We start from the raw sequence: 25,717 nt of genomic DNA on the forward strand, positions 1-25,717 counted from the left end.
GTGGTGGTGGTGGGGGCGGGGTAGGGGATGGACTACCTTCCTCCCTCCCCCTCCCCGTGGGGCTTTATTCAGGGGCCTTGATTTTGGTAAGCAAATTAAAAAAAATAACAGAATTGTTAATTGTAATTTTATTTGCAGAATTCATCCATATGCTTCAAGCAAATACAAAATACGAAACTGTATTCGATAAAAACAGTACTACAAAATAATGTATTATACACATGTACTGTTCAAGTGGAACATTTTGACGGACATCTTGTCATGGATCGCATTTTCGGAAGATTGCTTTACAGAGACTGTCAACGTATATTTATTCCGCCTAACAGAAGTTCCCCTGGAAACTTTGTTATAAACAATGTCATAATATCTGTTCCTGTTGGAACAAATATTCTATACCCTTTATTCCTTATTCCGTAAAGAACAAATACTGTAATATTTGTTCCAATGGAAATAATATTACAGAATATTTCTTCCACTTGGAACTTATATTATGAAGGAACTTCTATTCCGTGACCACTGATGATAAGTTTTGGGATTTAAAATGATTTCAATTAGAGTAATCGAAGTCCGAAGATAAATCTCTGTCTTTTAAGGACTGACAGTGGGTGTATGACTCGCACTTCTTTTAAACTGAATTTTTACTGTGCGTATTGCTATGTGTTTCTTTATTCTTCATTGGCTAGAGGTATAGGGGGAGGGTTGAGATCTCACAAAACATGTTTAACCCCGCCGCATTTTCGCGCCGGTCCCAAGTCAGGAGCCTCTGGCCTTTGTTAGTCTTGTATGTTTTTTAATTTTAGTTCATTTATATGTTTTGGAGTTTAGTGTGACGTCCATTTTCAATGAACTAGTACACAATTTAATTTAGGGGCCAGCTGAGGACCACCTCCGGATGCGGGATTTTCTCGCTGCGTTGAAGACCCATTGGTGGCCTTCGGCTGTTGTATGCTCTTTGGTCGGGTTGTTGTCTCTTTGACATATTCCCCATTTCCATTCTCAATTTTATATCTTATTTAGATTTTTGAATTAAACTGGTTTTATCAATTTGATTTTAAGTACATCCGTATTGAACGCAATTCACTAAAATAAACTACAAGAATACAGTGGATAAAGTTTTGTCTTGCTAACAAAAAGTTTACAATTTGATATAGTTCAAACAATACCTATTTACCTGCTCAAGTACTGCGGTTGATCTGAAGTACTATTGACTTCAGAATCAAGTCCAACTATATATAAGAATTTTATACTTTAAGTGCATATAGACCTAATTGATTTCTGTTAATCGATATCCACTGACTAAAAGTACTTATTTATTACCATGTATTTTGAAATACAAGCAAAACAAACCTATGTTTGATCAGAAATTAGGAATGATTAACTGTTTCATTGAATGACTCAATTGAATAGTATAAGTGAATAGAATGAAATCGTTGCCCACACCTTTTGAAAATAAGATAATTTTTGTATGACGAATTTTATTTAAATTTCCAAATTTAACCAAAATATTTGACTGCGGGGTTAGTGATATGCATCTACAACCAAAAACTGTTATGTTTCTGATAGTATCATCGTTTAAATTTTATTGTATTCAAACTATTTAGTAATGTCTGACCCCCGGCTCATCTTGTCCATTTCGATTTCGTTGTTTTTATGTACACACGTATTTTTAATAATTGGATTAAACTAGACAAAGGTAAAACAATTCGTTTCATAAATATATTGTTCAACTTATTTTTTTAAAAATCTACTGCTCATCATTATCATTTTTGTTTTTACTAATATTATATTATCATTATAAATTAGCGATTTTTTTTCTAAAATTGAGATAAGATAAGAGGGTTTGAATGGAGTTTACAGAATAGAGAAAAATGGACCAATAGTACAGAACCATGAACCAATAAATAAAGAATAGAGAATAACGGGGTGCAAATAGCAGCATCAGTATAAAGAATAGAGAATAATGGGGTGCAAATAGTAGCAAAATTATAGATAATAGAGAATATATAATGGGCAAAAAGTATAATGAATAGAGAAAAAATTCCAAGAAATGAATACAGAAACAAAGAACCTCCACCTAGACCCTCATATGGAATTGTATATTATTGATACCAATCTCTTTAGACTTTAGAATGCTCATTTCAATTTTTACATCTATTTCTTTCTCAATTTACTCATTTGTTTATTTTAATGTACGTTCATTTTAAAGTTTTACAATTATTATTCATTTTGAAATCAGCACCACATGTTTTTTTTCAGGAAAGAATAATAAATGTACACATTACTGATACTGACTTATCTTCTTGAAGTTATCTCGACAGCGCCATTCCAAGTTGATACAAGAAATGGTAGGTTTATGTCTTTCCTACTTTTTTTTATACATTTGTACATTGTAATTTTGAAGTTATAAACATTTCATTCGCATTTTTCGATTGTATACATTTTCCTTATACTTTTGTTCCGACTATAGAAATAAAATATTGTTTAACTTTTAGTTAAGTACACAGAGTCAGTGTCATTTTCACCTCAATTATTTTTATTTCACATCTGACCATGGTCATTTTGAATAGTATCACAGATCCATGTGTGTAATTTGAGGTTCAAACGTTTTATGCAAAAATTATTAACAAGTACCAAATTATAACTTATGTTTGCTCCAAACTACAATTTTGATCAAGTTTTGCTACTTTTGAGTATTTATTAAAAAGGTTAATATAATGTATGTATTGTCTTTCAGATACAAATTAATTGACTTTATTTTGGTGTTTGGATCATTTCATATTGCATTCTTTAAACTAGAAAACCAATCATCCTGAACTTGGATGATATATTTGCCACTGGACGTAAAGCAAACAACATTCAACCATTCAATCAATTAATCAACCAATCATAAAACAAGTACTTGTTTTGCTGTACTTATAATGTTTTGCTATCTATTTTACCACTACCATAGAGTTTAATGTTTTCATGTACTGTTTCTATTTCACTTTCTTTTGTGTTATATCTTATCGTGATTGAAAGGAGAGAGCTGAAAAATAAGCCAAAAAAAATGAAAAAATAACCCCCAGTATAATTATGTTAAATGTGCCTGTCTCAAGTCATGAACATAATTATTCATACCAATTCAAAAGTTATTGTCGGAACGTTTAAATAGAATTTTATCAAATTTTATAGACATTGCTGTTGAGTCCGTATGTTGAGCACTAAATGCATGTCTATGTGTGTGTGTTTGTGTGTGTGTGTGTGTTTTTGTGTGTGTGTCGTTGTTTTATAGTCTTAATTGGAGTATTCCCTAAGTTGTGAAATTTCATTCATACTTCATCCAAAGCGGAAACTCCAAACCAATCAGTTTTTGCTGTTGCTACTTAGCGGAGCAGTAAATCTCCGGCCTCAAGCACTCGATAAGATCGAATACCATGTAAACAGCGAGTTGTTTCTTGTCGATTTAAAAACAAAATAAATGAAAACACTATTTTGTTGTACATTTTTATCAACATTTACTACTCTGCACTTTGGATTTGTTATTTTCATATTTTGTTTTTTACCTTCAATACGACTATACTAAAGATAATTATTCAAAGATGATTCAATAAAAATTGCTTCTCATTCAAGCGCAATGAAAGATGAGATCACTGAAAAGGAAATTTCACATAAATTCATCCAATATATTCAATTATCAATGAAATAAACGCATAATAAATTTCGTGCGTCAGAAGCGCTTTTCTGGAATGACCTTTCTGAAAAAACGCTCAAACTGAAACATGATTCAAGGCCATGATCGTAAATCGCGAGAACGTTAGGAGCTATAGTTAAAATGACAAATTAAAATTTATTTTTCAGAGATATCCAAGAAGATAGATAAAAGAGACGGTAATTTATATATAGTAAAGAATAAATTGATTGGTTTTAAAATCGTTGGTCGAAGGACCTATTTTACAAGCTTATAAAATTACAAAAAAGAAGCATGATCTCATTGGATTGCAATGCAAAACCAGGAAATAACAAGTTGGCCAAGCTTTCTTTTTGCTTGTCAAAAATAAACTGACAATGCCATGGCAAAAAAGGAAAAGACCAAAAGTCAAACAACAGTATACAAAACACAATATAGAAAACTAAAGACTGAGCAACACGAACCCCACCAGGGGGAGGGGGAGGGGAGGGGAGATTTCAGGTGCTCCGGAAGGGTATGTGGCACCCGTCGTGGCGTTCATATAAGTACCACCACTGGACGCTGAACAGTCATCATCCATCATCATCACCGAAACAAATGTGGTTCAATATCAATTTATATATTGATATTAGTTAAAAAAAAATAAGGAGATGTGTTATGAGACAAGTATCCACCAAAGTTCAAATTTCATCGATTAGAGATGTCTTTGATTGTAATATTATCTAAACATGCTAAACGCATTTGACATCCAAGGCACATGTTTACTGCACATGCAATAAAAATGCAAGGCGTGAACAAATTAAAATTAATGTTATGTTGTTTTTATGGAAACTACCAAGCGCATAACATCATATTGACTATAACTAAGTGTACAACATTTACAGATTTGCATATATTGGGCCATGTGTTTAACATCTTGAATTTTGAACAGAATTTTCTGAAAGAGGGGATGAGACAGCCGAAAACTTACTGAAACTAATTATTATAATTTATATGCAAATAATACGTAATAACTGAACTTATTAACTAAAATTTGCAAACATTACGTAACAACTGAACTTATTAACTAAAATTTGCAAACATTACGTAATAACTGAACATATTAACTAAAATTTGTCGGATATAAGTATCAGTATATGACAAAGTAATTAAAATCACATTGGCGATTTGTTTTCTAGCATCTTGTGATTTACGGAGATCCCCATTAGGGGACACATATTTTCGAAAAACAACACCATGGGGAATGGAATTTGATTTGCCATGTCCAACAGGGACATTATTTAAACTGGAATCCTGTAGTTGTGAAAAGAAAAGTAAGTTTTTGTATCAAGAGTTCTTATACTAGGTAAGTTAAATAACCAGGATATATCAAAAGTAAAAGTGCGAGACTTGTTTCATGATTAACCCTCTTTTTGGAGCCCCATGTTTTGTTTGTTTTCTATCATTGATTAATACACTTGCGCATGCCTATATCACCATGCCCAGTTACCCCGCTATTCTCGTTTTAGCGTCGTCACAATATAAGGACAGAAATTATTAAGTTTACTTCCGTTAGGACAACAAAGCGTAAAGCTATTTAAATGAGATGAAAATGACCAGAGATAACTCAACTAACATATCATTAGGTTTTCGGCACATAGACATCGTAAAATATCAGCAAAAGTAATAAACAAAAAACAAATATTAAAGAGAGCAACCAACGACAACCAATGACTTACTGACTTGGGTCTGGCATATAAAGAATGGAGCGGGGTTTAACAAGTTTGTTAGCGCTCAATCCACCAAATAACCTTCGACAGTGGTGTGACAGTACAACATTTGAACAAACTGTAAATATCAGTTGGAAATGGCTCGACTCATCAGATTGACAGGAAGCACAAGAAACATACTAATTTGACAAAACAATACTCACGCACCACTTAATTACAATCTAATTTCAATTATAGAATGCATTACATGTTTTTTGTAGCACGACATCCCGTTTAAATTTAAAACCATATCTTAATTCTATAAATAATATATATACTTTAAAGAGTGTACAGTGATGGAATCTGATCCTACATCTTACTCGGAATACATTGATAGCATTGGGGACTGGGTAACAGGTCAATGTCCTCAAACTATGGTATATCGAACTGATTATTGCATGTGTACACTACCAAGTAAGTACAATCTATTAGTGCATGCTACCAAGTAAGTACAATCTATTAGTGCATGCTACCAAGTAAGTACAATCTATTATTGCATGTGTACACTACAAAGAAAGTACAATCTATTAGTGCATGCTACCAAGTAAGTACAATCTATTATTGCATGTGTGCACTACCAAGTAAGTATAATCTTGTATTTCCTGGGAGTTGAAGAGAAGAGTCAATAAATTTAAACAATGTGATTGCTCAGGTTTGACATATTTGAAACTTGAATTCACTGCAAAATGTGAGAATAATGGTTTATTATCAAGCCTCCTTTACATGTATATAAAAGCAGTATTCACCTGTCATTTTAACCTCGTGGTCATTTTAAGATTGACAAATCTAAGACCGGAATTTTATGAACTAATGTACTGATTAGACCAGAGGCGTGAACAGGGTATTTCCTGAGCATGCAAATAGTCGTCTTGTTGTACCATCCCAATATAGTCCGTAATCTATAGTAAGTTGTGATGTAACAAACTAAGACCAAATGCATCGACAGGGTAGGCAGCTTCTGCTGAGCACAAATCAGCCATCACGAGATATAACCCACACGTCGGCAGCCAGCTAGGTGTCGTGTCTTGCTGAATGTTAAATGGTATCATGAAATTAATTGTAGAATAGAATACCTAGAGTACACCGCGTTGTGCAATATCACAGAAAAATGACTTTCTGATTCCACATCAAAGATAACTATAAAGAGATAATTTCTTGACGACTTCAAATTTGAGTCAATTAGAATATCGGTCAAATAATTACGGACTTGAGAAGCTTGTCTTTTCTGGAGAAGTCCGGTGTTAATTGTTGGTGAGGGCTATTGTACTGTCCAATGTTTTTGGTGTTTCCTGTTACCCTTTTAGTGTATAGTCAAATATGATTATGGGAACAAGGGATGAAAACGTAAAACTACATGTTTGTCTGTTACCAGATAATGAACTTTCAATCACAATATTTTTCAAAGAAAGTGTACGCAAAAATATCGAAAAATCGTAGCAAACCTATTTCTCGTGATGCCAATAGCAGAATTTTATTATAATATTCGGTTGTTCTGTCAGCATATTTTTTTCAGATTAAACCGGTGCAAAGATTTTTTTTATTTCATTGTAGAGGATTACATTACTTCAGCTCCACAAACATCACTTGTAACTGTTCAACCAGAGGGTAAGTCACGTGGTTTATCTATTCATGTTATATTTGTCCCATGTAAGGAATAATCAACGATTTGTTTAATTATATATGGTTATCGTTTTGCCATCCCGAATTAAGAAATCATTAGTTCATTTCATGCTCTAACGCTCGGTATAAAGATATTTACAAATGCAATGCCTACTCATGCAAAAATGAGCATCTAGCATGACATTTAGGAATTGTTTCGATTCTAATAGGAAATTTATACTTTTTCGTCGATCGAAGCGGAACAATTAGCTATTAATAAGACATATTCGAAAAGATTACATATGACAGCTGCTGTTAAACTGATTCTCTGATTTCACATTGCTGATAACTGTTCCTTGATTACATATTGCTTAATATCAAGGGACAATATACATACCGAGGGCATTACCGGTGGATTCACATCGAGCGACTGTGATTGGCGAACACTGCTTCCGGAAAGACTTTCCGAGGTAGACTGTGATTGGCGAACACTGCTTCCGGAAAGACTTTTCGAGGTAGACTGTGATTGGCGAACACTGCTTCCGGAAAGACTTTCCGAGGTAAACAACTGAGTACTGTACCTTCCAGTCATATGTCGAACAGCAACGGGAAAATAACCGACACGGATTACCGAGGTGGCAACCTCAAGTCAAACCAGTCCTAAGTTTTCATTAATACTTGTAATATTAAAGTCAAACATTTCTGACTATGAATCAACTATTTCTTTAATGAAAAAACTATTATACGATTTATATATTTCAGATTGCCCCTATAGACAAAAAGGTCCGTCGTCATACGAGGAGTATTTTCCGTCCATTGGTGATTGGGTCACAAATTACTGCCCACATGGAACAATGTATAGTGCTATGTACTGTAAATGTATTTCACAAGGTATAATGATTTTCTGTGGTCTAAGGTGGCGGTAATTAAGTATCATGCATATCGATTCTCAGTAAATAATTGACAAAAATTCATACGAGTATTAAAAAAAGAAAAAAAATTTGGTCAACAAATAAAAAAAAAAAGATTAAAAAAAATGATTTGTATACCTCTTCTCACAAGCTACATACATATATATATAAATTGAGGTAAATTATGTGGCCTTCCAAATACCGTTTCGATCTCTAACATCACTGAAGAGACATTAATTGTCGAAATCCGGATATGGTGTACAAATTTTTGCACCTCATATTTGCGGTACACCATCTTTTCCGCAAGTTTATTGTTTTGTGTTTGGTTTTATATTAATAATTAAGATCCATGTTACATCTGGTGATCAATTTATTTGGCAGTCGCCAATGGCAGTCAGCAGGGTTTAAGAACATCAGTTGTTCGACCTTTTAGTCAAATGCGTTTTGTTAAAATATACTTTTCACTTTTTGGTCTTTTGGAAAATGTTGTTTGTGCTGTATTTAGACCCCTCTACCAAGAAATTTGTTTTACATGCACACGTATAAAAATTGCGGTTTTTATTCAACGCAATCATAAGTTTGAACGTTGTTTTCAATTTAGACTTGTTTATATATTTGTTTAAATATACTTTTTCACTTTTTTGGTCTTTTTGGAAAATGTTGTTTGTGCTGTATTTAGACCCCTCTACCAAGAAATTTGTTTTGCATGCACACGTATAAACATTGCGGTTTTTATCCAACGCAATCATAGGTTTGAACGTTGTTTTCAATTTAGACTTATATATATATATATAAAATGCATGGCAGGTTATATCAATTTATTTTCTACCTTTATAAGTCACTGTTATTAAATGTGTTCCAGCAATACCGTAAAAGTTTAGATGGAGGGTAAATTCGTTACAAATATATAAAAATAAGGATGCTGATTTGACATAACGACAATGTCGTCAAAACTTTAGCTTGATACAATTAATTTAATTCGTTCTGTTCTTTCTAACAGATACAACGACATATTCACAGTCAAATAAAAAATCTACGGCAAAAACGTCAACGATTATTTACACTGTTCAACCTCCTTCAAGTAAGTATATGTACCATAGCAACATGATTATATGTGGTCGTTTGGTAATAACGTCTTTCATTAGTAGTCCTTCGGATATATTTATCGTCTGTTAAAGTTATAATATGTTGTTGAATGCTTTAAATACATAAATAGCACACAATAAGAATATATCAAAAATTCAAACCATAACAAATACCGAGAGCGAACAAAAAATAGAATAAAAGGGCATCAGCGGAACACCAAAACTTGCCATGATTAAATCTCTTAACTGAAACGTTTATACAAAACAAACTGACATAAGAACACACGTCAAATTATGTGTGAATTATTAAAAAAAAAGAAAGAAGATTGTATCCCATAAGTCGAAGAAAGACGGAGAGCACAATTGCCAAAAGAGTTAACACGAAATGACATAGAAAGAACAGTTCACGAAACACTACTGTAACACAACGAAATGACAAAGAAAGAACAGTTCACGAAACACTACTGTAAAACATAAAGCTTAAGATTGAGCAACTCTTACCCTTTCGGAGCACCTGCGTTCACCCCCAGTTTTTGGTGGGGTTCGTGTTGCTCAGTCTTTAGTTTTCTATGTTGTGTTTTGTGTACTGTTGTTTGTCTGTTTGTCTTTTTCTTTTTTAGCCATGGCGTTGTCAGTTTATTTTCGACTTATGAGTTTTAATGTCCCTCTGGCATCCTTCGCCTCTCTCTTGCCCTATGCAAATTCGGATGAACTCGTGTGCTCTGGAAGGGCAAAAGAGTTTCTGCTATACTGAAATATGCAACACTTTGCGATAGTCTGGTATATCGTGACAACGACAACTTATTGAATATTAAAATAAGGAGATGTGGTATGATTGCCAATGAGTCAATTATTCACCAAAGTTCAAATGAAGTGAATGTAAGCAATTATACGCAACCGTACGGCTTTCAACAATAAGAAAAACCTATACCGAATAGTCGGCTATAAAAGGCCCCGAAATTAAAAATATGAAACAATTCAATTGAGAAAACTAACAACTTTTACCGATATTGAGCTTTCCAACGGAGGTATTAAAACAAAAACAAAAACATAAGAAAAAGACCAACTAAAGTGTCATTTCTATCCAATGCTAGTATAATTTTACTAAACTTCCTTTCCTTCAAACAGCCTGTCCATACATACAAGATGGACCTTCATCATATAAGGAATATGTGGACAGTCTCGGGAATTGGCTGACTTATGACTGCTCTTCTGGGAAGGTATATAGTCCTAAGTGGTGTACCTGTCTTATAGAAGGTAAGATGTCTATACATGAGGATCTGAATGAGGTTTTCAAAATAAAAAATACAGCGCAAAAAAATAAAAATAGAAAAAAAAACGGGCCAAAAACTTAAAGAGTAGCGAATGGGTATAAAACTAGAGAATATAGAATAATGGAAAGCTAAAATATAAAGAATCGAGTAATATGAAGGTCTTGATGGGGTTTAAAGATTATATAATAATGAGCAAAATATAGATAGTAAAGATGAAAAAAAAAATAATAAAGAATGGGGTACTAAATATAAAGAATAGAGAATAATGGGCAATATAATTAAAGTATAAAGAACAATAGACAATACAATTAATGAATATAGAAACATGGCATCAAAATGAAAGAATACAGAATGAAGAACCCCCACCCAGGCCCTCAATAATGGGCAACGTAGATTTTGTTATATATACCCTGTCTACGGAGAGAGCGAGCAAAACTTCTAGAACGTTCCCTGTACGTACCCTACAGTTTGGGCATTCCCTTTCTGCTCTTTAACCATAAGAAATGAATCTAGGTATACACTGAACAAAAATGGCTAAACTTTGAAATAAAGATTTGTAAGTAAAACAATGATGGTACTAATTTTACTGCATCAGATGGGTATTTCGACAATAAATGACTCTTCAATATTGCTCTAGGCCAAAATATTTTTAAATTTAAACAATTGAAGGGCTGATAAAACAAAAACAACAAGAATGTGTCCATAGTACACGGATGCCCCACTCGTACTATCATTTTATATGTTCAGTGGACCGTGAAATTGGATGTCAAAACTCTAATTTGGCCTTAAAATTAAAAAGATCATATCATATGGAACATGTGTACTAAGTTCCAAGTTGATTTGACTTCAACTTCATCAAAAACTTTAACATGAAGCGGGACAGACGGACGGACGAACGGACGGACGAACGGATGCACAGACCGAAAAACATAATGCCCCTTGGTGGGGCATAAACATTATGGTTAATATGTCATATCGTAATGTTCATCTTGATGGTTTGTGTTATTTTGAAAATTTGGTGTGGGTTTAAAGTGCAGGTCTCTGATCGTGACTATTTAATTTATTCAAAATTTGTATAGACTCAGGACGATTAAAAGCTAAATCAATTGTATATAAACTCCTGTCTTTTAATGAGGACTATATATTGTCATCTAGATGTCTTTTGGTTATATTGATTGAAACTACACGTTAATTCTATTGTCTATGATAACCTGTCATTTTCCGTGTTTTACAAAAACCTTAAATTATCATTCCAGATGTAAACTTATTAACTAGAATTCAATGACCTACTTAGGTTAAATGGAAAAGTAAAATCAATAGATAACTATGTATACATATTAAGCATCTATTATTCATGCTAGTTTGAAAAAAAACTCAATAAAGGTAAATTACTAGAAGTAATGAATTTTTAATTTGAAACATCGTATAATGATCTTTATTTTCTAGGTCAAACACCTGATTATTCCGGTTTAGTGACGACACCGCCACTTGTAGCAAGTAAGTTTTCCCCGTAAATCGGGTCGTTTTCGCGTTGGGTTTTGGTACTGACAAGACTTTGGCGTCAGATGGACAGTTTAATCCTCGATGTGTACATCATTTGCGATACATGGTCTTGAACGGTGCATTTATATTAAAAAAAAAATTGTTCACCTAAGGTTAAGGTCTACCGCGAAAATTGCAAAAAATTTAACAACACGAAAATTTCTGGATAAACGGTCATTTTCAAATCTCAAATACAAATGTACATGCATTTGTACTTTTAACAAGTGTAAAAATCATTCAAAACACTTAAGTTTTTTTCACCCTCCGACAAAGATTACCTTTTGGAAATTTTGGTTTGTTTTCAATGCTCGCCTAATTGGAATTTTTTGGAACTTCAAACTGTGTTGATTCTAGCGACTCTGGTGAGTCTTTAGTAGGCAAATCTCGCGTCTGGTGTACTAAATTGCAAGCTAGGTATCTTTGATGGATTTCCACGCGGCGTTAACGTGATACAAACATTCCTAACCCACTTTTTGAATTTTTGAAATATAGTATATTATTAACATGATTTCCTTCTATTTGAAATTTCGGAAATTTATAGATAAATGCTTGCAAGGCAGTACCTGTTTAAACAAAACAAAAAAAGAGCTGAAAGTTGAAAATATATATAAAAGTATGTGGATTGTTTATATTACATATTATTTATTTTACTAGTGAAACTTAGTTAAAATTAAAAAAAAAAACTTATATGTTCTATCTTCTTGAAGACGTCAGAGAAAACATGTGCGAATAATACATAAGTTTGAACAGACTGTTCCAGTTTTGCGCTCCAACCTCTTACAACCTTATCTATTAAAAAACCAAATATAAGGAGATGTTGTGTCTTTGCCAAAGAAACAACTTTTTACTAAGGACAAAAGAATAATGATGAGAACACCGACAGGTCATCTCATGTCTTGAAGAAATTGGAAACACCCTTACCGTGTAGTAATCTATAAAAGTTATCGGGATGGCATAATGTAAAATAGTTCAGAGGAGAAAATCACCGGAACTAAAAACAATACAAAAAAGTTATTAATCCGTGTAGCTTTATAATAAGGAAACTAATGCCTGACTAGGAGGATGCACTGTACACTGTGTATTGATTTCATTTCAGATTGTTTGCTACAACCATCCGGTCTGACGTCATACAATGAATACGTGCCATCATTGGGTGCATGGGTAACCAATGATTGTCCTGTTGGAAAAGTATTTAGTCAACCACACTGTACCTGTGTAAATGAAAGTAAATAATACAATGGCTTCTCATAATAATTAACATGTCAACTTTAATAAAAATATTTCAGAAAACTTTTTTTTCGTAATGTCAGTTGAATTTGATTTATTTATGATGAGATCTGTGCACGTTATCTTCCAACTTGACGTTAAAGGAAACACTAATTCAATAGAAAACCATTTTTTATCTAATTCGGGTGCTTTTTTTCAAGCTGGATTGATAGCATCATTCTCTGTATAAATTTTAATTAATAAAAAATGAACATGTAATTAATTTTACTTGTGTAGATTTGGTGCAAAAACCAGAAATAACAACTTTAGCAGTTGATACTACCTACGTCACGAATCCAGGTAATAATTGTATATAACATTAATGGGAAATAACTCTTTAAGTATCTTTAGAACGTCTTTCTTGCCTAGTGGAATAAAAGTAATGTATCTATAAAGTAAAATCACTTTAAGAAGGCGGCATCTCCTTTTTTGGCTATTGAATTTTATTTCATATTTCTGTGAAAGGTCTTGTGGTCAAAGAATGTCTACACATACAAGGTCAATTTAATGATTTGTACATGTCCGTTTTGCAGTGTTAATTTGATCTTCAACTTAATTTTATGATTCACTGATCAACGTTTGTGTTCCTGGTTATTATGACAATAATAATGTATAATGTGATTGCTAATGAGGCCATTATGAACTAGAATCCAAATACATCCCCCACCCCCCTCCCCCCAAAAAAAAATGGTAGACATCAAGCAAAGACAACCATTGAATTATAAACTTTGGACAAGCACATACATAAAATGGCCGGATTGAACATGTTTGCTTGCGCTTAACCCTGTCCTAGCCTTGGACAGGGGTGTATATGCCAGTTTCTATATTACCATAGTTAGCAGGCATGGTTCAGGCAAATACTACAAAGCACCTTATATGAAGCGTGTGGCAAACCATTTTTATACTTCAGGACAAAAACATGGGCTAGCTTACATTGTATTTCATTGTTCAGTCATGAGGCAACAGAAGCAATAATATATTAAAAAAATGTGTCCAATAATCTAATTTTAGATTGTGATTTGCGACCGGTTGGAAAGAGCACCTACCAAAAATATGAGAAATCTATTGACGCCTGGGTGACAGAGGACTGCCATGTTGGTTTGGTCTTTAATGTCATGCTATGTCACTGTGTTAAGGACGGAGTAGGTAAGAATGACGACAGAGGACTGCCATGTTGGCTTGGTCTTTAATGTCATGCTATGTCACTGTGTTAAGGACGGAGTAGGTAAGAATGACAACAGAGGACTGCCATGTTGGCTTGGTCTTTAATGTCATGCTATGTCACTGTGTTAAGGACGGAGTAGGTAAGAATGACGACAGAGGACTGCCATGTTGGCTTGGTCTTTAATGTCATGCTATGTCACTGTGTTAAGGACGGAGTAGGTAAGAATGACAACAGAGGACTGCCATGTTGGCTTGGTCTTTAATGTCATGATATGTCACTGTGTTAAGGACGGAGTAGGTAAGAATGACGACAGAGGACTGCCATGTTGGTTTGGTCTTTAATGTCATGCTGTGTCACTGTGTTAAGGACGGAGTAGGTAAGATTGACGACCGAGGACTGCCATGTTGGCCTGGTCTTAAATGTCATGCTAAGTCACTGTTTTAGAGACGGATTAGTCAAGATTGACGACTGAGGACTGCCATGTTGGCAATGTCTTTAATGTCATGCTATGTCACTGTGTTAGAGACGGATTAGGTAAGAATGACGACTGAGGACTGCCATGTTGGCCTGGTCTTTAATGTCATGCTATGTCACTGTGTTAGAAACGGATTAGGTAAGATTGACGACAGAGGACTGTCATGTTGGCTTGGTATTTAATGTCATGCTATGTCACTGTGTTAGAGACGGATTAGGTAAGAATGACGACAGAGGACTGTCATGTTGGCTTGGTCTTTAATGTCATGCTATGTCACTGTGCAAAAGACGGATTAGGTAAGAATGACGACAGCTGACTGTCATGATGGCTTGGTATTTAATGTCATGCTATGTCACTGTGTTAAGGACGGAATAGGTAAGAATGACGACAGAGAACTGCCATGTTTGCTTGGTCTTTAATGTGATGCTATGTCACTGTGTTAAAGACGGAGTAGGTAATGTTGTTGGCAAAAGATTGTCAATTTAATTTGATCTTTAATGTGATGCTTTGTACTTTTTATGAAATTAGAAGAATATTTTTCCTTTTTTATAAGGTTAAATGAAAATTAAATTGATTTAAGGCAAAAACGCGAAAATTTTTTTTTGGTATTTTTGTTATTTCAAAAATCGTATTTTCACCCAAAAATTCAAAAATCGGTGTTAGAACTTTAAATTTTTAAACTTAAACATGGTCTGCTTAAAATTTTGAATGCCTTTGCAGATATTTTAATAATTAATTATCATCTTCGAAATTAAGTGCCGACTTTTGTCATCATTTATCGCAAAATAAATTTGACCCCTGTGTTCAATAACTTGGTATTTTGTAACTTTCTAATTTGGTCATATTCTTTTAACTATATGCATTTGCTTTGTAAATGAATGTTTTTCATTGGATAATTTAAAAGATTTTCATTTTATTTATATTTAATGATAAATTTTAGTTCAAACTTGTGTATCGTTTCTTTTGTTGACTAGTATACATAGAAGATTGGCCAATCAAAATTTTCGCCTTATTCATTTCGTGGCGCAGTCACATGGTCGTTGTTTTTTTTGTTGAAATTCTTTCACATTTTGCCATGTTAAGGCGTTTAAAATTCACATTACGGTATGGGTTTTGCTCATTGTTGAAGATCGTACCTATAATTGCTTAAATCCACGTTATCTGGACTCTGTGATACTTGTCACATTGGTAATCACAACACATCTCATTATTTTATATAAGCCTTAACTAATATATTTAAGTACACCTGATACCACGCGCGGTTTTGAGTAGGGGTTCGTGTTGCTCAGTCTTTAGTTTTCTATGTTGTGTTTTGTGAACTGTTGTTTCTCTTTTGATCGTTTTTTTTTCTTCATTTTTTGCTATGGTATTGTCAGTTTGTTTCAGACTTATGAGTTTGAATATCCCTTTGGTATCTTTTGTTTCTCTTTGATGAATTTTGTTTTTTACATTTTAAGCAGTTGTAACAGATCTACCAGTCACTAGTACAAAATCGTACACAGGAATCACAAACTCAAGTAAGTACTTTATGTGCTTTACTCCTTGAACTAAGGTTGTCTTTCTTTAATATTTATCGTTAAGATCAACATCCAAATAAGCTTTTATTGGTGCTAGGCTCACAGAAATTATGATATAATTTTTTTTATTAAGTATCAACCCTGTCGAGACGTTAAAAATTTAATTGTTGTGCCATCTTAGGGATAACTTATTAATTGGACCTATATTTATTTTTGAAATTCAATTGTGAAAAATACTTGAATAAGCAGTTAAAGTTATGAATTATTTATTTTAGTTAAAAACTTGTTTACGAAATTTGATTTTCAACTGTACCCAACAATCTGAAAAATTAACCATTATCTAATGTTATATTTTAGAGATAGATAGGAAAATAAACAGATACTAAATATGTTAAAAAATAGAATTTAGATAGCGTGCTTGATAAATAGTCACATTTTTTAAAGTTAAACTACCAAAAGGTCCATGACTCAAAATCAAGTTTGATGTTTTTCGATATATAAAGGAACGAGTATTTAGTTGAATATTATCAGTTCAAGTAATACCTCAGATATGACACTCTTATCCTTATATTTGTCATATTTATTCAACTTCAAACATTGTATATCAAACACTAAGACTGATAGACCAGAGGCTTTCAATATTCCTCTCTTAAAATTACAGAACATTGTATTTCAGCAAATGATGTTTTGGCATCTGAATTATATTGCTGTTGATGGTCACGATAAGTCGTATTTGAATGTTGTATATCTACATAATTTGATAGATATAAAGAATAATTTGGCTGCTACTGGAGTTTTTCTAATAGATCCGAGATTTACCGAAATCCAGCATTATTTTTTCTGTCATTCATATCTTTTTATTTACCCCTTCCAGTCCCCGCTTCAGTATAATAACAGAATAAATGAATAATCTACACTAATTCTATACTTATTTATAGATTGTCCATACGTACCTGTAAACCAGAGATCTTACAAGGAGTATGTTGCAGATATAGGAATATGGGTAACAAATGATTGTCCGTCGGATATGGTGTTTAATGTTGTCATGTGCTCCTGTCATCCTGATGGTAATGATTACGTCACATGCCAAATGCCTTGTGACTTTGATAAAAATTAGCAAAAAAACTAAGGTCCAACTTCCTCTGGCAAAAAAAATTTTGAAGATACCAGGCTTATGATTTTGTACGCCAGAAACGCGTCTCCTCTACACAAGACTCATCAGTGACCCTAGAATAAAAAAAAAATAAAAAGGGCACATAAAGTACGAAGTTGAAGGCATCGAGGACCTAATTCCGAAAGGTTTTGCCAAATGCAGCTAAGGTAATCTATTCCTGGGTTAGAAAATCCTTAGTATTTCGAAAAGTTCAAAGTATTGTTAACAATCAATTTAAAATTATGACCATATCAATGGTAATTTATGTCAACATAGACGTGCTGACTACTGTACTTGTGATACCCTCGGGGAGATGATTTTGGAAAACTATAAAAAAACAAATTAGGGTATGACTCCCTCAGACAAAGTTAACCTTAAATGGATTTGGTTATTCTTCAAGGCACCTTTTGATAATATCAATAAAATGCTTGGAATGAAGTTATGAAATAAAAAAAATATAAAAAACATATCAAAGAATATGGATCAAAGGGCCCGCGGATAGCGGAACAATATTTCAATATTTGCTGGCGTCAGTTGTAGCATCTGCTGGTTCCAAATCCATGGATGATATGTATTGTCTTTTCTCCGTTCTTATAGTTGTCAACTGTTTAGAAGTTTCAAACATTTTCATTACAGGGTCAGCTGATATAATTGTTGTCCCAATTACAACTGTTCCGCCACTGAACATCCCAACAGTTCTTAGTAAGTTTCTTGTTTTATATAAATATATGAATGAATAAAATTGTATACATTTATAAAATTGTTTTATTTTTATTAGTATATTGATGGTTTCAGAAAGAAATCGTGGTTATAAGAAATAGCGTAATTTCATATTTTAAAAACTTTGAGCAGTGATTTTGATTTTATTGTATCGTTGTAAAAATGAAATTTAGAAAGCATTGGTTTTGTGACCATAAAGTTTGAATGACCATAAATATTATAGGATTCAATTGACAGATCCAGAGGAGGGATCAAGGTTTGCCACCTGGTTTTTTTTTAATGAAATTTCGGATACTTTTGTACTAGATAATGGACCTAAAGGGAAATGGAAAAAAGCTTGTAATAAAATTCGTAATTAATGATAATAAGTAGAAAATTTAAGACAATGAAAATATTATCATTGTTCTAATATCCCATGCCTAGAAAGTACCAACTAGAAAAATAATTTTAAAGTCATAATCACCAAAATGGTTTTTTTCAGATTGTCCTTATAAGAAATCTGATGATGGATACCTAGAATATGTACCGGAAATAAATATTTGGATCAATAACGCATGTCCAATCGATCACGAATTTGTTGTGGAATATTGTACATGTCTATCCCAAAGTAAGTACGAGTAAGAAGATTCCTCAAATGGGTATTAAAAATCCTATATTTTTGTTTGGTTTCCTGGATGATGTCTTATGCCATTCGTGTGACTAGATTTTAACATACTTTGTTTTTATTCTTCACATTTCTTTAAACGGCAAATTTACCAAATTCCGATGACTTTCGAAAAGTACATTCTATTTCCTTTTTCTAAAAATTTTATTTGGAAGTTAACAGTCTTATTTTGAATTTGATGGTCCCTTTATCCAATTTTAAAAGTAAATAATCTCCAAATGTTTTTTCACAGGTGATATCAGCAAAATACCAGAAATGCCATCAACTACAACTACAGTAAAATCTTCAACGACATCAAAATCAATGCCTTCTACTATGACAATAGTATCGTCATCAGCTAAATCTGAATCAACAAGCACTCCGTCATCAAATAAAGAAATGAATTCAACAACTAGATCTTCAATGACAAATAAACCTACCACGTCCATAAAACTAACTACAACTACAACAATCTCCCCTGAGACAACAACGACAACAAGAGTAGATTTAACGACAACAACGCCATCGACAAAGCAATCTCTTAAGACAACTTCTCCAACAACTGTAACAACAACAAAAGTAACGTCTACAACGCCAACATCTCAAACTTCATCAATGACAACAACAGAAAGATCAACAACAACGAAGAAACCGTCTACCACAATAGTTCAGACAACAACACAGCCAACGCTTAAACCTACGACAACTAGCGTCCCATCAACACCAGCCAGCATAACAACAACAAAGCATTCTATAACAACGATATCAGAAACAACAAGTACGTGATCGGATTTGCAACACTCGAAACATAAAAAGACTCTTTCTACATAACTAACCCGTCAGCATTGTACTAGTTTGAATTAATGAAAAATTGAATATAGAAATAAAAAGATGTGGCATTATTGCCAATGAAACCACTTTTCCACCAGTTGAATGTTGGAATTAATTGCCATTTCTACAGAAAGTTATGTCAGAGGCAACAGTCGTGTTGTCTGATTGACTCTTAAAAAGAGTCAGTGCATAAAATATATAAGCGACTTTAAGAATAAGATAGATAAGATACGAAAAAACAAATATTCATCTTTTGCCATGCGTTTATAATATCAAAATCAACCCCATCTAAAAAAAAACCAAACAGAAGTGAGATATATTGAAGTTGTCTTTTGAATTTGTTTAGCGTAATCAACTGTTTTTTCCTTTACAGGTAATTGTGACAAGATGATATCACGGCTTGGAGAGAGATATTACACAACTGTAGTTTCAGGATGGGGAGAACTTACCTTCATGTGCCCCACGGGAAGGATATTTCATCCTCCCAGTTGTGACTGTGTATCTAAATCTGGTAAATATATGAATTACAAGATAATGGGAGTAATCAACAATTAAACAGCATATCAACACAACGAAAATCAAAATACATAATATTCAAATAATTCAATGTAATAGAAGTCCACTAATGTGGTTCTAGATTATTTAATTATAAAGTACATGACATAGATTTCAAAATGCAAATGCCAATCGTAATAAAGACATATTATTTTTTAAAAGAGTTTGAGGTGACGAAAATTAATGTAACATGCAAATTATCGCTGTAATGACACATTGCTTATTTTTATCAAAATAATAGTATGCTTTATAAAAAACATGATTCAGGTGCAATGTTATCAGCATTTTTCTAGAAATGTATCACCTTTCCGACCTTTTTTCTTAGATTTATATGCGGCGCCACCCCTCGTCCGTTGAAATTTTGATTGAAGAGAAAACATAGCCAGAGATTAGTAGTACTTTTGCTAATTGATATTCATAATATGTAAATGAGAATTGTACCACGTGATAATAGTTTGAACTGGACTGGCTTGATATCATTAAAATCTTTAAAACACGGATATTATAAGTTGCCCGTCAAAGAGTCCTTGTTTATAATCACTCTGATATTTCCGTAAAGTTATCAGGCGGTCAAAATCAAAACAATGAACGCGAATTTAGTGAATTTTTCGTGTTTTCGTGAGTTTATTCTTCTTGAAATAGGGGCATTTTAACTTTACGTGGGAACCTAGAGTTCAACGACTACACATACAAGGTTTGGACTTGCTTATTATTTGGACATTCAAGTTTCAATTTTCATCCCGGCAATCTTTTTTTGTAATGACCTTGTTAGTCAATTTTCAACACGAAGTTTGCAAATTTGACGTTTCAGCCATTTTTGCCTGTATTTTATACTGCAATGTTAAAAGCCTCTCGCTTCGATTTTTAAAATAGCTCAGGAACCTTGATTTTTGCAACGACAGTCATTATGTTTCGTTTAAATGGTATATATTGTTGTGTATATTTATTTTCTGTCCCGGCAACCTGTCTATCACTTAAATTAAAGTTAAAACAGACATTTTTTTTCAAAATTCCCTATCATTTCAATATAATTTCCGTGACCCATATCCGATTTCTTAGGTATAATATTCAAATAAGCAAAGTGGCGTTGATTTCTGGATATAAGAATATGGTATATAACGAATATTTCATCAAAAATTTGTGGGCAAGGGGTGGCGCCACTTTTAATTTTTCAGAAAACTGTAATAAATTTTTCAAACAATCAGGTTTAAGCGAAAGTTATGACGTCACAAAAACATCACTAATGACGCAAATGGTGAAAATCTCATTTCACTTTCACACAAAGAAAGGATTGTTATTTCTTTGCGGAAAATTCATCTTTTAAAATATTGTGTACAGATCCATTAATGTGACCAAACAGTTAATACCAGGGTCTCCATCATTAATGGAGGAAGTGGTACTCCCTTTACACGGTGCATCGAAATTTATCAAATTCCCATTTCTCGGTAGTGATGTCCTCTTCTCCGTCGTAGGGCGTTCACATTTCTCCGTAAGTACGTTACGCTTGTGTATGATCACACTATGTGGTCTTCATTAACAGTGGTGTCCTCCTTCATTACGACTTCTCCAACCGAGTTATGAGGAAGAATCATTAATATTGACACGTCATTAGTTTTTATGGTTACCACCGCAAATTGGAGGACCCGTACGACAAGTTTTCGCGGTCTTAGATCTCTAGATACCAGCAAAGTCGTTTATTCTGTAATTTTACCGATTGTGACATTTTGACTGAGTATAGATGCGAATGACTGGAGAGCCATGCATAGGAGGTGTCGCTTGTACTGTCGACACATCCTTAGTATCTCACTCCTTATGGAGTTCATGTGATTCTCTAAGTTTTTATTTGTTACCTTGGTTTGTTTCTTAATCAATTTACTTCATTTCAACATCGGTAAACTACTGTCGCTTTAATTTGCATACCTATCAATGAACGGTAATTCTTATTTTTTACCTGGGGATGTGGGGGATAATGAGATGGCAACAAATCAATGTTATCTTTTTATTCGTGTATCACTTTTCAACTCGTTTATCACTTACCAGTGTCAAAGAATTGTAAATGTTATAAACATTGCTTTTATCTACCATAGATATCCAGACAACAACCAAAAGTTTACCTACAACGACAACAATAGTTACAACAACCACCAGACTACCCACCACAACGTCAATGACTACTACGACAAAACTGCCAGAAACGACAATAGTTACCTTACCACCAACATCAACTACAACAGGTTTGTGTAATAGATTAGTACTTCTCCTTTAGATTTATAATCATGAGGATTTATCCTATACTGTACACAACATATATATAAACTCATCATAGCTATCAGGATTAAAATTTTGTACGCAAGACGCGCGTTTCGCCTACAAAAATTAAAAGGCCAAATGTATATATATATATATATATATATATATATAGAGAGAGAGATAGTTGTCATACTTAGTCTTAAATGAAGTAGAAAGTAGAATAACAACGATACCGAACTCTAAGGGAAATTCAAAACGGAAAGTCCTTTACAAAATGGCAAAATCAAAAGCTCAAACACATCTAACGAATGGAAAACAACTGTCATATTCCTGACTTTGTACAGGCATTTCCTTATGTAGAAAATGGTGAATTAAACCTGGTTTTATAGCTAGCTAAACCTATCACTTGTATGACAGTTGCATAGATGTTGAATTGGGCGATGAGTCAAAATGTCTTATTTAACCAATTTTGTCAATATATCAGAACCTAAACAACTATCATGCAAGTGGGAGGTTTATGTAGCTAGAAAACCAGGTTCAACCAACAAATTTTTCAGTATATAGTAGATCGTCTGATTTGTCCGGTTTTTTGGACTCCTCCTTTTTGATGTAACCATTTGGGAGTTCGATGTTTTTGTTAATACTCATTTATTACGAATACAGAACGAACGATTTAAGGATTATTTTAACTATATGCTTGTTTATGTATAATTATACAAGTGGTATATGAACATTTCCTCATTAGAATATGATAGAAAAATATGTCATATGCATTTGTTTCTAGTCTACTGTTATGACAGTTTCCACAGATGGCTTACAATTAAGTAAACACTCATTCAAAGTCTGAACGGTAAGCCTATATTGACACATTCTATTTTTTTCAATCATGATATGGATTTTTATACAAAGTGATCACGAAAATGTCCATGTTATCACAATGTTTTCCTCTATTTTAGCATGTCCATTGGTTCCTTCATCATCAGGTCCAGAATATTTTAAGATATTTCTGGGAACGTTTGGAGCAGTCGAACTGACGTGCCCCTCTAAACAGATATTTGATCCTGTCAAATGTAGATGTTATATATAAACTTACAGTATATTGTAAGTATAAGATACGATAAAAAAAAATATTGTTTCATCAAATATATTCAAGGGTTGAAGAGAAATATGATTTCACTGCATGGTATAAAACTAGTCTTAGGAGTACTTATCAACTTTTGGTGGGATTCGTCTTTCTCAATCATTAGTTTTTGTGAAGTATTTTGTGGGCTGGTTTTTGTATGTTGTCCATGTTCTATCCATCATTATTCAGAATATAGTAGAGCGGTTGATTTTGTCAGATATCATGAACTTCCTACTTTTTGAAGTTATTAATAACTTGGGGAGTTTGGTGTTTTTGTAAAAACTCTTTAATTTACAATTGGCAAATAAGATTACAAAATTACAAAAAGCATTACAAAACGGTAATCTAACAGACAATCGCACTCATTATATTACAGTTTGTGGCTGAAATGAAATTTATTATGTTATTGACACTTTTTTCAGGTTCTTGCTTTCGAAGTGCTTTTCTAAATTCGCCCCCACCAGGATCGCTCAAACCCAAATGTTTAACCCAAAAATCAAAACACGCGAAGAGCCATATAACCAAAAGGGAACCCAAAAATAGCCAAATGCAACTAAAGTTAACTTTGCCTGAGGGATTTGGTACCATAGTTTTTTAGAAAGTTCTTAATTTATCTACGGAGATTCTCAGAATTTAAGCAAAGTTTGTTAAAAATTATTTCAGTACCGATACAATGACTACGCGTATATTCTGAGTTGATGATACATGATGTTTGTTTTTTAGAAAGTTTTATTAGGGGATGTCCACAAGTCTTAAGTAGACGTGGTCTGGGTTCCGAAAGCTGCCAAATTTCACTTTAGATGCCATGTGCTTTTTGTGTTGTGCGTGCACCAAAAGTGCGGTGTCAACTGCACAAATCGAAACACATCAAAATATCACACAAGTAGTCATCGCTTCTCTGTTGACATGAAATATCATTGATATGGTCATAATTATAAATAAATTGTTTCGAAATACTAAGGATTGTCTAACTTAGAAATATATTGTTTTAGCTGTATTTGGCAAAACCTATCGGAATTTTGGGCCCTCAATGCTCTTCAACTTCGTACTTTATTTGACATTTCATTTTTATTTTGTTTTGAGCATCGCTGATGAGTCTCTTGTAGATGAAACACGCATCTGTCGTACAAAATTTTAATCCTGGTATCTATGATGAGGTTTTTTTTTATACATAAAGGTCCAGTTTAGCTATTCTTGTTCCTTTATAATTCTAGATATTATATAAATTGGTGAATAATAGGATAATCTTTATTTCAGAAAATGAAGATTGAGGCCATCCTAATTTCAAGATACATTCAACACTCATCGGTGATCATCAGAAATCCATCACATTTTTAATAGATAATTCACTAAATAAAATACCTTTACACTATATTTGAATTGAGCAATTTTCTTCTTACTTTGATTATTTTGGATCATATGTAGTAACATACGCTCTGTCCCGTCTTATGTTTTTTACATATCTGAATTGATACGCTACGCTCGTACATGTTCACACTATACGGATTTAATAGGCAGGGATGTGCTCCTCACACAAAACTGCTCTAATAGAGTATTAAGGAAGAACAATTGAAATCGACACTTTAAAAGTTTTAGGGTCACCATCACGAATTGGTTGACTGATAAGATGTGTCTGTGGCTCAACTCAATAGCGAAAAGTGAAACAACAAAAAAAACCGAACTCCAAGGAAAATTCAAAACAGAATGTCCCTTAACAATTGGCAAAAAAAAACGACATGTTAGATCTTGAGATATTAAAGTGGTCGTCTGATCTGTAATTTCACCGATTGTGTCCTATTCCCGATCGTGACATTTTAAGTGAGTTCGGATTGACATGGTGGATGATGCATGCATAGCATTTATATAACAGGATTTGACTTGTTATGAGCAATACGACAGGGGCAAATAGTGAAGCAGGAACAGCTTACTGCTTGATTGCTTCCACAGTTTTGAGTGGAAAAGTGTTCTATCAATCTTACTATGAAGAGTTTTATAGACTATCATGTGTGGCCATTGTTTTACAGTTTATCTCGACATTTGAAATCTTCTCAATTGTTTTATATTCAATTCGTTTATATGATGCTACCTTAAAAGTAAGATTTGATAATCATTCATTAACATTGATCATCCTATGACATCATGATTTACTGAGGGTCAGTAAGCATACTGTGCCTCAATAAACTAATAGGATTA

At 33.3% G+C, this 25,717-nt stretch overlaps 1 protein-coding gene across 1 annotated transcript; it reads left to right on the forward strand.

Moving 5' to 3' along the window:
* The first annotated feature begins 1,644 nt into the window (after positions 1-1,644).
* On the forward strand, positions 1,645-24,904 carry LOC127715415 (mucin-5AC-like). Its single transcript, XM_052221445.1, has 22 exons — positions 1,645-1,693; positions 2,257-2,345; positions 3,838-3,867; positions 4,846-4,980; positions 5,701-5,829; positions 6,967-7,020; positions 7,777-7,905; positions 8,926-9,006; positions 10,139-10,267; positions 11,731-11,781; positions 12,923-13,051; positions 13,330-13,392; positions 14,104-14,238; positions 16,190-16,249; positions 17,188-17,316; positions 18,039-18,104; positions 18,604-18,729; positions 19,019-19,543; positions 19,970-20,107; positions 22,239-22,385; positions 23,358-23,502; positions 24,782-24,904. Exons 2-21 carry the CDS (start codon positions 2,270-2,272, stop codon positions 23,486-23,488), a joined length of 2,463 nt encoding a protein of 820 aa, XP_052077405.1. The 5' UTR covers positions 1,645-1,693; positions 2,257-2,269; the 3' UTR covers positions 23,489-23,502; positions 24,782-24,904.
* Positions 24,905-25,717: the final 813 nt, after the last annotated feature.

This window comes from Mytilus californianus, unplaced genomic scaffold (genome assembly GCF_021869535.1).
Source record: "Mytilus californianus isolate M0D057914Y unplaced genomic scaffold, xbMytCali1.0.p SCAF_9, whole genome shotgun sequence".
NCBI lineage: Eukaryota > Metazoa > Mollusca > Bivalvia > Mytilida > Mytilidae > Mytilus > Mytilus californianus.